At 37.0% G+C, this 15,176-nt stretch overlaps 1 protein-coding gene and 1 pseudogene across 1 annotated transcript; one reads left to right on the top strand and one right to left on the bottom strand.

The window, feature by feature from the left end:
* The first annotated feature begins 1,235 nt into the window (after positions 1 to 1,235).
* Positions 1,236 to 8,998, top strand: LOC120159036 (reticulocyte-binding protein 2 homolog a-like). The gene is given in 13 exon segments (XM_039169715.1): positions 1,236 to 1,370; positions 1,500 to 2,392; positions 3,464 to 4,188; positions 4,190 to 4,993; positions 5,078 to 5,215; positions 5,313 to 5,492; positions 6,873 to 7,067; positions 7,646 to 7,744; positions 7,822 to 7,997; positions 7,999 to 8,143; positions 8,145 to 8,438; positions 8,560 to 8,772; positions 8,774 to 8,998. Coding segments are annotated over 12 exon segments (3,993 nt in total). The 5' UTR covers positions 1,236 to 1,370; positions 1,500 to 1,515; the 3' UTR covers positions 8,921 to 8,998.
* A 1,538-nt stretch (positions 8,999 to 10,536) lies between these two features.
* Positions 10,537 to 13,293, bottom strand: LOC120159037 (annotated as a pseudogene).
* Positions 13,294 to 15,176: the final 1,883 nt, after the last annotated feature.

Below are 15,176 nucleotides of genomic sequence, written 5' to 3'. Positions count from 1 at the left end.
GAAAATTTTGGAACATAATGATAATCGGATGATCACTCTATAACTTTTAATAATTGATAGATTCAATAAAATAATATCCTATAGTCAAAAGATTATTTTATAATTTTTAATAATCGAGAAACTCAACTAAACAATGTTATAACCATAAGTCCAAATATATATATATATTTGGAAATAAAGAACAAAAAGGTAGAATGAAGAAGTTGAGATATTTGTATAAGACTCATAGCTTAAAGTAGATAGGCTTTAAGAAGGGAAAAAAAGAGTTATCCATTTGGATATGCTTTCCAATAGTAATATATAATGGATGATGTCATTGATGACATCATAATTACTTTAACCTCCACAAGATTAAATTTTATCCAATATCATCCTCGTATATCGAAAATGGATAATTTATTTTTCAAGGGTAAAACAGGAATAGAATCATGGAATCAAAATGTACTCTACGATACAATGCAGGGTCATACAGTATTTTTATAGCTTCTCAAGTGAAAAAAAATGAAATTTCGGGATTAAAAGATGATGGCAGAATAATTAAAGAAAGTGACGCGTGAATAAAAAGGGGAGGGGGAAATAGGGATGGCAATGGGTTAGGTTCGGGCCGGGTATTGGTCCCCGTCCTCGTTCCCGTTTAAAAAAATCGGTACCTGTATCCGTTTAAAAAACTGCGGGGATTTAAACGGAGATCCCCGTCGGGTAATCGGGGAAAACCGCGGGGAAACGGGTATCCCTGTTTAGCACAAATAATTATTTAAACGAGTATTGGGCCAGGTATTAGGTCGGTATTGGGCTGGAAATCGGGCCGGGTAGTATATATATATATATTTAAATTAAATATATATTTTTATTTAAATTAAATTTATTAATATATTAATATTATATATATATATATATATAAATAATTATTTTTAATATTTATCAGGTCGGGTATCGGGCGGGTAATCGGGTAATCGGGGCGGGGATTACCAAACCCGTCCCGTCTCCGTCCCCGTTTAAAATAAATGAGTTTTCCCTGTCCCCGTCCCCGTTTATCATCCCCAAACCCGACCCATTTAATTCGATTTTCGATTTTTTCTGTCAAGTTCAGGTTTTTTTTACCATTCCAAGGGGAAGGAGGAATTTTACTGAGAGAAGTGGTGTATACAGTCACAGTAGAAGACTCTTCTTCTATCTTTTTCTCTCTCTATTGTTTGTCTTATATAATTTATAAATATATGTATATTGTCGGTTTCTTCGTGACTTTTCTCAGCTGATTTCACCTTCAGTTTTTCCTTCCTGTCTCAGGATTCAATCGATCACTGCATTTTCCGGCATTGGCGTCGGCTAACTCACTCCGGTTACTGCTTTTGACCAGGTTTCGTTTTCGAGTAAGTTTTGACTATTTTTATTTTTTCAGTTTGTTAAGATCTAAAATTTTTAAAGAAAGAACTATCTTTTATTATGAATCATTTAAGTGTACCTTTAGATCTAAATTTTTGTTTTTATTTTCCTTTTAGTTAATTGAGAGCGAATATGACTGTGGATGAAGTGACGGCTGTGCATGCGGTGGAGGAGGTGCAATCGTCTTCGTCCAAGGTTGAAATTGCGTCGGAGGAAGATCAGGTGAAGAAGAATGGAAATGAAGATTTTTCTAATGGCGTCAATGGGAGGACTGTCAGGGAAGACAACGACGGTGACGGTGATTATGTTTTCGTTAACGGAAACGAAGAAGAAAATGGAGGTCTAGTGGAGTCGGATATTGAGAAAAACGGAAATGGCATTGATGGAAGAGATCAGGGGGTTGAGAGTGTGGAGACCGATGGAGAAGTGAAATCTAAAACTGATTTGGTTAAGGATTTGAGAGAAGAGGATGAATCTTGTATTGAAATTGTGGATCAGGATAGGGAATCGATGGAATTGTGCCACGTGGAGGCACCTGTTGATGAAAAAAAATCAGTGGATCTTGTTCGGAGTGGTCCTGTTTTTGCTATTAATGCTGAAAATGGTGCGTCAGAAATTGCCACGGCTGATCAGAATGGAGTCTCTGAATTGGCTGAAGATGTTTCTGATGCTAAGAATATAGGTGAACACACTGTTTCAGAAGCTGCTGCTGTTGACTCCAGTGATAAACAGAGTGATGAGGTTTCTTCTGTCTCTGGCCCTGACGTCAATGGTTCGGCTAATGATAGTGTTGAAGCCAATTTTTTCGATTTCAGGTCTAAAGGGAATAAAGAATCTGAAATAGCTGTAGCTGATGATAGTGATTACAATGGAGATGGTCTAGCTAATGATAGTGCTAAGGCCCCTGTCTCTGTAGCCAATGATGTTGGTTCCAGGTCAAAAGAGAATGAGGGCTCTGAAATGGCTGTAGCTGATGATGGTGATTGCAATGGAGATGGTTTAGCTAATGGTAGTGCTAAGGCCAGTGTCTCTGAAGCCAATGTTCTTGATTTCAGATCAAAAGAGAATAAGGGATCTGAAATGGCTGTAGCTGCTGATGGTGATTGCAATGGAGATGGTTTAGCTAATGATGGTGCCAAAGCCACTGTGTCTGAAGCCAATGTTCTCGATTTCAGGTCAAATGAGAATGAGGGATCTGAAATGGCTGTAGCTGATGACGGCGATTGCAGTGGAGAAGGTTTAGTTAATGATAGTCCTATGGCCACTGTCTCTGAAGCCAATGTTATCGATTCCAGGTCAAAAGAGAACTGAGGCTCTGAAATGGTTGTAGCTGATGATGGTGATTGCAATGGAATTGCTTTAGCTAATGATAGTGTCACTGTCAAGGCCACTGTCTATGAAGCCGATGTTATCGATTCCAGGTTAAAAGAGAATGGAAGCTCTGAAATGGCTGTAGCTGATGATGGTGATTGCAATGGAAATGTGTTAGCTAATGATAGTGTCAAGTCCACCGTCTCTGAAGCCAATGTTATTTATTCCAGGTCAAAAGAGACAGGGCTCTGAAATAGTTGTAGCTGATGTGGCGATTGCAATGGAGATGGTTTAGCTAATGATAGTGCTAAGGCCACTGTATCTGAAGCTAATGTTCATGATTCCAGGTTGAAAGAGAACGAGGGCTCTGAAATGGCTGTAGCTGATGATGGCAACTGCAATGGAGATGGTTTAGCTAATGATAGTGCCAAGGCCACTGTCTCTGAAGCCAATGTTATCGATTCCAGGTTGAAAGAGAACGAGGGCTCTGAAATGGCTGTAGCTGATGATAGCAACTGCAATGGAAATGGTTTAGCTAATGATAGTGCCAAGGCCACTGTCTCTGAAGCCAATGTTATCGATTCCAAGTTAGAAGAGAATGGGGGCTCTGAAATGGCCGTAGCTGATGATGATGGTTGCCGTGGAGATGGTTTAGCTAATGATAGTTCTAAGGCCACTGTTTCTGAAGCCAATGCTCTCGATTTCAGGTCAAAAGAGAATGAGAGTTCTGAAATGGTTGTAGCTGATGATTGCAATGGAGATGGTTTAGCTTATGATAGTGCTAAGACCACTGTCTCTGAAGCTGCTGTAGATATGAGGAATAAACAGAATGAGGTTTGTGAATTGCCTGTTACTGATAATGGGGTTACTACCGTCTCTGTCTCTGACCGTGATGGGGATTGTTTACTTGATGTTAGGGAAAAGGACACAGTTTCAGAAGCTCTTGTTGAATCCGGGGCTGAACAGAATGAGTCCTCTAACAGTGGTGAAGTTGAAGCTGATTCTGCATGTCCCGTCTCTAATGTTAATGTAGACAGGCCTGAACAAAATGTTGTGTCTGGAAATGAATCAGTTAAAGTTGGGGATTGTTTACTTGATGTTAGGGAAAAGGATACAGTTTCAGAAGCTGTTCTTGTTGAATCCGGGGCTGAACAGAATGAGTCCTCTAATAGTGGTGAAGTTGAAGCTGATTCTGCATTTCCTGTCTCTAATGTTAATGTAGACAAGCCTGAACAAAATGTTGTGTCTGGAAATGGATCAGTTAATGTTGGGGAAAGCTTAACAGCTGCTGATGAGTTTCCCATGGAAAATGGTTTGGGCTTAGAACACAATACTGAACAAGATTTGGGTTCGGTAGCTGATACTAATTTAGAGAAAGATACTGGGAGTGGTTCTTTCTCTGGTGAATGTGGAGAGGCCTTGCAGGATGTTCACACTCAGGATGGTATTTCAGGTACGGTTCAGATCGACTCTGTTGATTCAGGTCAGTCTTCTGAACTTGTGGAAAACTCTCACTCCCATTACAAATAAGAGTGTGCATGCAGCTGTTGAAGGGGTTCTTAATGATACAATAGCTGATGTCTTGGAAGGCATATCTGCCTCAGTTACACTCCACAATGATGCAAGTGTTGAAAGTGGTGTTAGTGATACTGCATCTGAGGCTTTACCACCTTCTGTTAATGAAGAGAAACTGGAAACTGATGTTATTGAGTCAGATGAGAGTAGTAGAGTTGGTTTTGAGAATACTGAGATAGATATAAAGGATGAGACTGGTTATATTGACAATAGTTTTAAGTCAAGATGCTTGGCCAATGGTGTTGATTCTATCTTATCTGCAGAGGCTGAGGTTTCGAAAGTGCTTGTTGAATGCCATAGCTCTGAAACCGATGAAAAATTGGTGAATGTGGTTGATGTTCAAAATGATAGTAACTTGGTTGCTACTGTAAGTAATGATGAGAAAGCACCTGCTGCAACCGAAAAATTTTCTGCTGCTGATATTTCTGACAATGTTGAACTTGTACATGAATCTAGAGAATCAGATTGTGATACTAACAATAACAAACAAACTCCGCCTGTCGTAAAGGGATCAATTCAGTTTGGTAGTGTTGTTACATGTCAAGAGTCAGAAGAACCAGAAGGCCTTGACGAGGTTGAAAGGAGAAGTCCATTTTACTTCTTGATCAGGGTCCCAAGATATGATGATGAAAATTTAAAAGAAAAAATCAGGCTTGCTCAAATAACAGTTGATGAGAAAACTCAAAGTCGGGATGCCGTTCAAACTGAAATACAAAAGATGAGGGTAAGAATGTTTATGCTATTCTTTCTGAAAAGAATTCATATGTTTGTTTCTTTTTCAACGGTTGATAGAATGCTTCACTAATAGGCAATTTGCAAGAAATATGGTGATAATGTCGAGGCTGCCATATCCCAAGAAAGAGCAATACGAGATCTGCATAGGTCCAAACGTCAAGAAATAGACTCTATTCAATCTATGATGAACATTGAGGATATTGATGCCAAGGTAAGTTTATGTTTTACTTTGTTCTGATTTTGTGTCTAAATGCGTGTGTGTGTTTTTTTATATGATTAATTGTTCTAACTATATCACCGGTAAGCAGATTCGAAACATGGAACACATGATACAGCACGAAACCATGCCTCTTAAAGATGAAAAGCAGTATATTCATCAAATCAAGCAATATAAGCAAACTCGTGAACGAATCTCTTCTAATATGGGTAAGCAGGACGAAGTTCAGCAGGGTTCGGACCAAAAAGAACAAATTCAAGAGCGCCTGAAGGTATTAAATTCAATATCCGCTTTTTATTCCTGGCTTTACACATTCTATGATCAAAGCTGTGTTTTAAAAGGCGTGAGGCGCTCCAAGGGATTAGCTACCCGAGAGCCTCAATTTTTTGAGGCGCTTTGAGACGAGAGATTCACGTACGCGAGGCGCTTAATTTTACAAAACATTTGTAAATATTTTATAACCATACCTCAAACACAAAACAACTTAATAAGCAAAAACACCAAGTAGCATAGGTCATATTGTATCTCAAAAAGACAAATAAAAACATCATCAATAATCAAAATGCCTAAAACTCGTCTTCATCGTCGTCGTCATCAACATCAATCCCAAACACCTCCTCCTCCCCATCATCTTCGGAAAACTATAAACAAAATCTATAAATTAAAAAGAATGCATATTGAGCAGGATTATCTATAAACAAATTACATATTTACATTGTGCTTAAAAGCCTAAAATGAGTAAATTCTATATTTCTATGAACAGATTATCTAAACAAATACCTTAATGGCGAAAACCTTAATGATTATATATCTAAATTCTAAACAGATTACCTAACAATTAAACATATTATAGATAAACAATTAAACAGATTACCTTAACAAAATAACAAGTAAGCAGATCACCTTAACAATGAAGCGGATTATATATCTACAGCTGTGATAACCGATAAAGAAAGCTTGTGTCTTCCAATATATAAACAATTAAACAAATGACATTGAAGATGAAGCAATTAAACAAATTACAGTGAAGTAAATTAACCATGTTGGAGTGGAGGGGAAAAGAAAAGCAGATTGTACATACACTATAGTGATACAAATTTTAAAATTAAGACTTACCTTAATGGAGAAAATCGAGAAAGGAGATAGGAGAAACTGAGAAAGGAGTCTGCTTTCAACTTCAACGTAGAACAATCGCTGAATTAAGCATGGAATTTAAAAGGTCTGACTGTCGGAAGATTAAAAGGTCTGACTGTTGGAAGAAAATTGAGCCCAGACCCAAAATTTAAAAATGGGTCATTGTACGTGAATCGCTAAAAGCATCGCCTCATCGCCTCTCGCCGCCTCCGACGACTGAATCGCCGTCTCATGTACTCGCCGCCGCCTTGGTGGTCGGAGGCTTTTTTTTAAACGCCTCGCCTAGCACCTCAGGCGCGCTTTTTAAAACACAGGATCAAAGATCTACTTAGTATTGTATATTAAATATGTGAAGAATTTGAGATGAATGAAAGGGGGGTCTTTTACTTAGCTTAATGTCTTACTAATTGATGCCGGATGATAACCACTATTTTAGTTGTTGGATCGTTCATCTTTGTTTTGTAGTGTTAATACTGTTTTCAACTGCTTATTTTATTTCATTCTTCTGCATCTACAGTCTTTAAAGAAGGAAGCAGACCAATTGAAGGTCAATCTCCTGAAGGCTGAAGCAGTCACTAAGGCTGCTAAGAAAGAGTATCACGATGAAGCTGAAAAGTTGAACAAATTGCAGTCCCAGTACAAAGCTGCCGATGACATTCGCCAAGAAGCATATTCACAGTTGTTGAGTTTGAAGAAACAATCATATGAGAAGGTACTTTCAAACCCTGTAACCTTTCTTATCATGTGTAGGAACTCATGCATGCATGCTAACATCCAGTCACTCTTGCCTTCACCCTTAGAGATGCTTTTTTAATCGGATAAATGCAGTTAGTCGTGCACATCTGTATTGAAATTTATTTAAATAGTCGAAGATCGTATTAGAGTAACGGGGTGTGGAAGTTTTTGTAGACTTGTTTTTATGATGCATCATGCATATTATTGTTACGTCAATTTGACTGTATATTGCAAACTAGAATTGCTTTAAGGACGTTTTCCCATTATTTTCCTTCTGTATCCGGTGTTTCATGAAAGCATTCCCCCTGGAACTAAATTGGTGTTTTTGTTTTCTATTGGGAGATGCTTTAAGGTCAATTGAGATACCGATTCTTATCTTCTAGACTTTCCTCTCATAATACTTTGTGTCTCTTCAAGATATCCTGGTTTCATAGTGTGATAAAACTGCATCTTATTTTCCTGTTTCGGTTGAATCTTGGTCATGTAAACTAAGTTGTTTTTCTCCATAAAGAAACTAATGTACGGATAAAATATGACGACACTTGAATTTTGTAGAACAATTTTTTTTGGCAGTACAGGGATGATGCAAAGGCAGCAAATGATTTGGCTTTGAAAGGGGACAAAGAGGCACGCCAAAATCTCTGTGTTAACCAGGTGAGCCCATGCATTGATTTTGTTTCTTTGTTATTAAAATTTCATGTTCTGTTTTATCTAAACAGTTGATGGTTCAGGTTGAGAAAGTTATGGACTTGTGGAACAACAATGATGAATTCCGTAAGGAATACATCCGATGCAATGTCAGAAGCACATTAAGGAGACTGAGGACATTTGATGGCCGCGCGCTTGGTCCTGATGAAGAGCCACTTGTAATTCCTCAAGTGGTAAACGAAAGAGTTGCCAAGAATCACAGTGTCCAACTCAACTTTGGACGAACAAACACAAGATAAAACAGCTCCCGCAAAAGTGGAAACAGCTCCCGCGAAAGTGGAAACAGCAAAGGATAAACCTGCCGCAAAGGCCGTGGTGCAAAAGAATCAGACAAGTAAACTGGAGAAAGTCGGTAAAACCTGTTCCTCCAGCAAGTGGTTCAGCAACTGCTTCTAGCAGGGACAAAATTGAAGAAGCAGAAGAAGAACCGAAGGTAACAAAGGAGGAAGAGGAAAGGCTTAGGAAAGCAGAGGAATTGAGAAAGGAACAGGAAGCGGCTAAATTGAGGGAGCAACGACGGTTGGAGGAGATAGCTAAAGCTAAGGAGGCACTAGAAAGGAAGAGGCGAAACGCAGAGAAGGCCCAATCCCAAGCCCGGGCCGCATTAAGAGCTCAGAAAGAAGCTGAACAGAAAGAGAAGGTGAGCTCTTCATTTTCATTAACACAACAATTTTCCGTGCCAATTCCTCGTAACGTATCAATACTGGATACATTTTGCTTCGTCTCTATACGATTCAGTTGAATTATCCTTTTCGATGCAGGAAAAGGAAAAAAGGGCCAAAAAGAAAGAACGAAGAAAGGGATCATCAGTATCAGGGGATGCAAGTGTAACAGATGAAACCAACTCTGCTCCGACATCGGAAACACCAGCTGAAACACCGCAAAACTCTCAAAGTAGAGAGAAGCCAATAACATTGGCAAAGAGGTCTCAAAAGCCAACCCAGTTCACAAAGCAGAGCAAGGCAAAATCCATTCCCCCCGCCGCTTCGCAACCGTGGTAAAAGAAAGATGCAGACATGGACGTGGGTCCTCCTGACGTGCCTGGTAACATTCGCTTTGTTTTTGGTCGGAAAGTATAACTTGTCGTTCAACTTTGAGCTGCTGCAAAAGTTCAAGCTTTAAAGATATACGTTTATTGGTTTGGCTTAATTCTTTTGTGCTTGAACAGGGTGGGGTTATTTATATATTTGATTTTCTTAATTATTTTTCCATAGTTTTATTTATTTATTTATTTATTTCAGTTACTATAGTGTGTCATTGATTAGAGTAGTTTCTGTCAACTGCTAAATTAATACGGTGGTATTGTTAAGTTGGTATGGTGATGGTGTTAATTTATTATTTATTAATTACAATAAGGTACTATATTGGTTTTTTTTATAGACTTCCCTCCTTTCATCTTTTTTTCTTCCTTCTGATAGAATTTTAACTCTCATTATGGCGAGTGAGATTGGCCTTTTTATTAATGTCAGAATATACTCGACATTTCAACTCTGTTGTCATATAGAATTACATTAGGATAAAAGAGTATCGATTGAAAACAATAATTTTTAAACGAAATTATTGTTTAATAAATTGAGGTGGTAAACAGATAGGATTGGATCAGATTTCTTCTGGTCTGGATAGTTTCATGGAATGTCTAACTGATGAGAATCTAATTTAAGGCTAAAGAATGATAGGTTAATTTAGATTTTTTAAATAGTTTTTGGTTGTAAATTTTCTTCATAATATTTCGGTTGGTAATAGAAAATATTATATTTTTTTAGAATATTTTTAGTTTAATTGAAAATATTAAAAATAGGGATGATAAAAATATCCAATCCCGAAGGATTTTGACTTGACTCTATATAAGCGACTTTATTTTTTGAAATTTTAGAGTTTGAGGAGGGATAGTACCGGATCGGATTTAACGTGAAAAATATTGACCCAACCCGATTATATATATATATATATATATATATATAAGATTTTAAATATTTTTATTTTTATAATGTTAAAATATATCATTTCATTATTAAAAATACAATAAAATATTATAAAATATATTATTTTAATTATTTTAAAATATTAATATATTTGGGTTGAGTCGAGTCTCGGATTTTAGTTTAAAAATCGGGGTAGGTTCAGGGCTGGGCAGGGTATAAGCAATAGATTTTTGGGTTGAAGTCGGGACGGTAAAAAAAATCTTGCCCCGTCCCATGGCCATCCCTAATTAAAAAATTAATATTTTAGGTTACATTCAATCGAAATATTATATTTTTATAACATTTTCGATTCCGCTAATTTCTGTCATTTTTTAACCTTAAATTAAGTTGTTAACCTTAAATTAACCTAAGTTGTCGAATTTTTTCGTAATTTCGGATTCAAAACTTCTCTTTGTTTCGGATTCGTACACTTTCTAATTCTTAGATCCTTAAGGGTTTAATTTTCTTTTCAAAACTATATTTAACATCTTTTAACTGATATGAAAATTTTAATTATTTTTTTAAATTTTCATGTTATTTTTCTCCTAATTTATCTTAATTTATTTTTATTCAACTAATTAGTTAATTAGACGATAGCACGTTAAAATAACATAGAGCTTGACTTTCAAATCGAGCTATGCTCGACTCAGTTACATGCCATAAACATATGTTCACAGAAAACAACGCTTTAGGACGAAAGCAAGTATTAACATTTGCATTCAGAATTCAACTAGTTACACTAATTTAACAGCACTCCAAGTCCCCCAAGAGGACGATGATGGATGGCAGAAAATGCAAAATCAAGTTATTGCCATTACACCACCATGTATTTCACAGGTTCCTTTTACCCCAAATTAACATATCTTGACCATCAGCTTCGACCATGTAGAGATTTGGTTGCTTGCGTTGCCAAAGCTAACGCCTTTGCTCGTGTACTCGCCATCACCCACTCCCTTTCCAAACGACGCTGATGCTGTCTTGCATTTTTTGCACGTTTTGGAGCTAACCGCGAGTCTCTTTCCACAAAGGCTAGTCTAAATTTTTCTGCTTTGGATAGCTCATTGGCACTTGGAAGTGTCTGAGATATTGCTTTAGCTATAGATCGATATACAGACCATGTTTTGGGATCAATGTCCTTGACAATGGGATCATCCAAAGCAACATCCGGAAATGCCTCCCTAGGAACTTCGGTTCCTTTAAAACCAAAGAGTGAGGGCTTTGGATTTAGGGTTATCCGTGGACATTCGGCCAAAAACATCTCCTACGAGTCTTCATCAATTTTTGGCTGCCAAAAGGAGCAACAAGGTTCTGTAACAAGCCTTACCATAAAGATTCAGCGGGATGGAAGGAACACAATAAGAAAGAGGAAGTCCATACCCACACCAGCCAACGTATAGACTGTGCACCATGACCAATCTCCATGGTATCAAGCTCTTCCCAAGAATCTCCCTCCACATCATTCAGCTTTGGCTTCAATATGCCTAAACATCTGCGGGCTGTGGACTCGCTTGAAGGGCACCCCCTGCAATATTAACTTTGGTTCATATCCCGCTTCAATATCATTGCATACGATTGAAACAAAAAGTACCAAGTCTCGATCAAAATATTGCATATCTATTTATTCTGTAGATAAACCCCATCCGATATGAGATTGGTATTATTTATAATGTTAGAGCTTTCAAGATTATCTTGTACAGAACCAATAAATTTGTTAAACACGCACAGGGGAGCCACTCAGTCATAAAACAAGAGACTTGAATGAACCTAATAAATAACATGCATGTAGATAAGAGCATACCCGCATCTCAACGTCTCCAATGAATGGCAGTGCTGCACGAGTTCGGATACATCATCGGCAGTAATTTTTCTGCATTGGCGGCATAGGAGATGTCTCAGTAATCAATTCATTAATTGATTTCAAAAGAAAATTCCAGATTTTTATACCTTATATCCACGGCCCGAAGAGATTGGCACATTTCAGCTACTTTTGCCACGCCAAAATCAGTAACATCTGAACCCGAAAGGTCAAGAATTTCCCAAGAACTATCGGCCAATGAGATGATGACATCATCACTCAGTAATTTTCTTCTCCTTGCTATTGCTGCCAATGCTATCTGTCATCATCCAGCAGTGCGTCTTATTGGAAATACTAATACAAGTTCCAGCAAAGATTGTAGAAGTTAAATCAGAACATTCATTAAGCAATTCAATAATGCAATTCTCCTAAGCATAAGAAAGAACCATAGGGAAACATACAATAATCATCTTCACCATCTCTAGAAAGCTATATTCTTACAATTGCTGCCAATGTTATCTGTTATCATCCAGCAATGTAACTTAGAAGAACGCCAACAGAAAGTTTCTTCAGCAAAGATAGTAGATATAAAATCGAAAAGTATCACTATGCAATCCGACAATGAACAAAAAATGACTGTAATTCTCCTAAGCATAAAAAAGATCCACAGGAAAACATATGATAATGCATTAATCATCTTCATCATCTCTTGAAAGCTATATTCTTATAATTGCTACCTATGGCAATGATATCTGTCATCATCCGGCAATACACTTTAGAAGAATGTTAATACAAAGTTTCTTCAGCAACGATGGTAAATATGAAATCGGAACATATCAATTAAGCGATCCAAATGCCAAAGAATTAAAATGAACTCTAGGGAAATAAATGATGATACATTAATCATTTATGGGATGGAACTATCAACCTAAGCAAACCAAGTCTTACACATCCATCATCTCCTCGAAAGCTAGTCTTACAATTGCTAGCAATGTGCCTTAGAAGAATACTAATACAAAGTTTCTCAAGCAATGACTCTAGATATAAAATAGAAACATATCTTTAAGGAATTAAATGAATGAATGAATGAATGAATGTAATTCTCCTAAGCATAAAAATCAAACTATAAAACCTGGGGAAACCAGAAAAGACATAATTACTTATAGGATGAAACTATCAACCTAAGCAAACAAATTCTTCCAAATCCATTGTTGCTTTGAAAACTATATGATTATCGCTACAAGAAATTAAGGATTAACAGATCCAATTAAATTTCACCTTAATGTCTGCGGGAAAATTAACAGCAATTTCACTTAAATCCTCGATAATGTCCTCCAGATGCCGACCTACAACTCCAAGGCACAAGCTTACTAAACTAGGAGGTCTCGTCTTCTCGAAGCGTAACTCTGTCATTAAGAAAAAAACTGCCTTTTTAATAAATTCAATTAAGAACAACAAATTTACATTCAAAATTTTTCTTGTTCCTTTTCAATTGCTAACAACATAAAATTCTTTCAAAATTATTAAAAATATTGATACAGTAAAGGAAAAGAGAATACTTGAAGAGTGAAGCGAAGGGGTAAAACGAGGAGATTTAGAGTTCCGATGGGCGTTCAGATCGAGCCTCTTCAATGAGATTTCAACCGCTTGTGGAGCAGATTTTGCTTTTCCATCAAAACTTTAACTTTTACTGATTCAATTTCGTAGGGAAAGAGGGGCGAAGAGATTGACTGTGTCATGGCCTTGGATGAGAAAATGGGAATTAAGGATGAGCAATTAGGGATTGGAGAACGGGAAACGGGAAACGGGAAACGGGAAAATGAATTAGGGATTTTGAATTATAAAAAAGGGAAAGTGAAGGGACGAGAATTACCTGATATTTTGGACAGATTACGGGGCAAATTGAGACAACAAAGCAATTGGATTGAGGAATTCCAAGGGCAGAGCTAGGCAAATGAAACGGTTATGGGTTGTTAGAAAGAATCTACAGTTGTCAATAAATAATTGAATGAATCTAAGCAATATATAGTATATAGATTATAATCGGCAAAATGAGATTTTATGAATGAAAATACTAAAAATTTCTTTCTGTAACCTACCTTTCTTCTCTGTTTCTTCAATCCTTTCTCACCATTTCAGGTTAAAACTTGACAATTGGTGATCAGAGCTAGATTAGTGATCCCAAAAATTTTGTAAGCTGGGTAAGACAAAGAAAATGAAGAAGAGTGGAACCATAGAGACACTAGAAAAATCCGTGGAAGCTGGGAATAAAGAGATCTTACCATCTTGGTGGGCTGGTCAGAAAAGTAAGTTGGAAGCAAGGATACAAACACTGAAAACTGGAGTGATTGAGAATAGAGGATATTTGCAGAGAATATTGCAGATGGTGAACCAGGCAGCTGAGAAAAAGGATTTACCGTTATCTGATAAAGGTCGATTGCAAGCAGCTGAAGACCAAACAAAAAAGGAGGTAAGCAACCATGCTTAATAACAGTTCTTAATGAGCATGAGAAATATACTTTCAGGAATGATGAACCTGGAATATTATCATCTAGACCTACTGTTATTCCTCAATAGTGTGAAAGTTCACTTAATGATATTATGGATGTGCAAAAATTGAAAATAGAAGGAAATATAGTGGACTTGGGGGAGTCATCTGTTGGTGGAGAGGGCCAGTCAAATTATGTTTTCAGGCCAAAAATATAAATTCAAATGTTTGATGGAACAAACCCAAGAGGCTGGGTAAGGAAATGTCAGAAATATTTTTCCTTTTTTAAAGTACCTAAACACCAGAAAATATAATTAGCTACAATGTACTTAATTGGAAAAGCTGAAATCTGGTTTAATGGTTATATAGCCCATAAGCATAAGGTGAACTGGCATGAGTTTGCAGCAGATATATGTCATAGATTTGGTGATCAGAATTGTAATGACATTGTGGAGGAGTTTAACAAGCTAATTCAAAAGAACTCTGTAGAAGATTATCATGAGAAGTTTGAGGAGTTGAGATCTTATATGTTGCAATACAACCCATTCTTGGAGGAAGAGTATTTTGTTTCTAGTTTTTTTGAGTGGGTTGCAAGAAGAAATTAAGCACAGAGTGAAAGTTCATAATCCAACAACTCTGGCTGCTGCTTTTAGATTAGCAAAATTGGTTGAGTTGACTTGGGAGGTGGAAAATAGGAAGTTGAGGTTTTAACCTAGAGTGGCATCTGCAGGACAGAATTCCATATATAAATCTATTAATACCAACTTGAATCAACCATAAAAAGGAGTTGCTCAGAATATACAGTCATTAGTGGAGTATAGAAGAACACATGGATTGTGCTACAAATGTGGTGAGAAGTTTAGTCCAGGACATCAATGCAAAGTCAAACAGTTGAATTCTATAGAGGAGATAGAGGATGCAAGAGAGTTTGAGAATTTGGAACCAAAATATACTGAGCCTAAGGGAGCAGATTCTGGAGAGGGAGAACTGGAAATATCTATAAATGCAATAACATGTAACACAAACTATAATATCTTAAGGATACAAGGTCACATATCAGGAAAACCACTAAACATCCTAATAGACTGTGGAAGCACTCATAGTTTCATAACTGGGCAATGGTCTAAAGAAGGA

Source organism: Hibiscus syriacus, unplaced genomic scaffold (genome assembly GCF_006381635.1).
Source record: "Hibiscus syriacus cultivar Baekdansim isolate YM2019G1 unplaced genomic scaffold, ASM638163v2 tig00111339_pilon, whole genome shotgun sequence".
NCBI lineage: Eukaryota > Viridiplantae > Streptophyta > Magnoliopsida > Malvales > Malvaceae > Hibiscus > Hibiscus syriacus.
The sequence above is the reverse complement of the archived record's forward strand: the minus strand, read 5'-3'. Positions and strand labels throughout refer to the sequence as shown.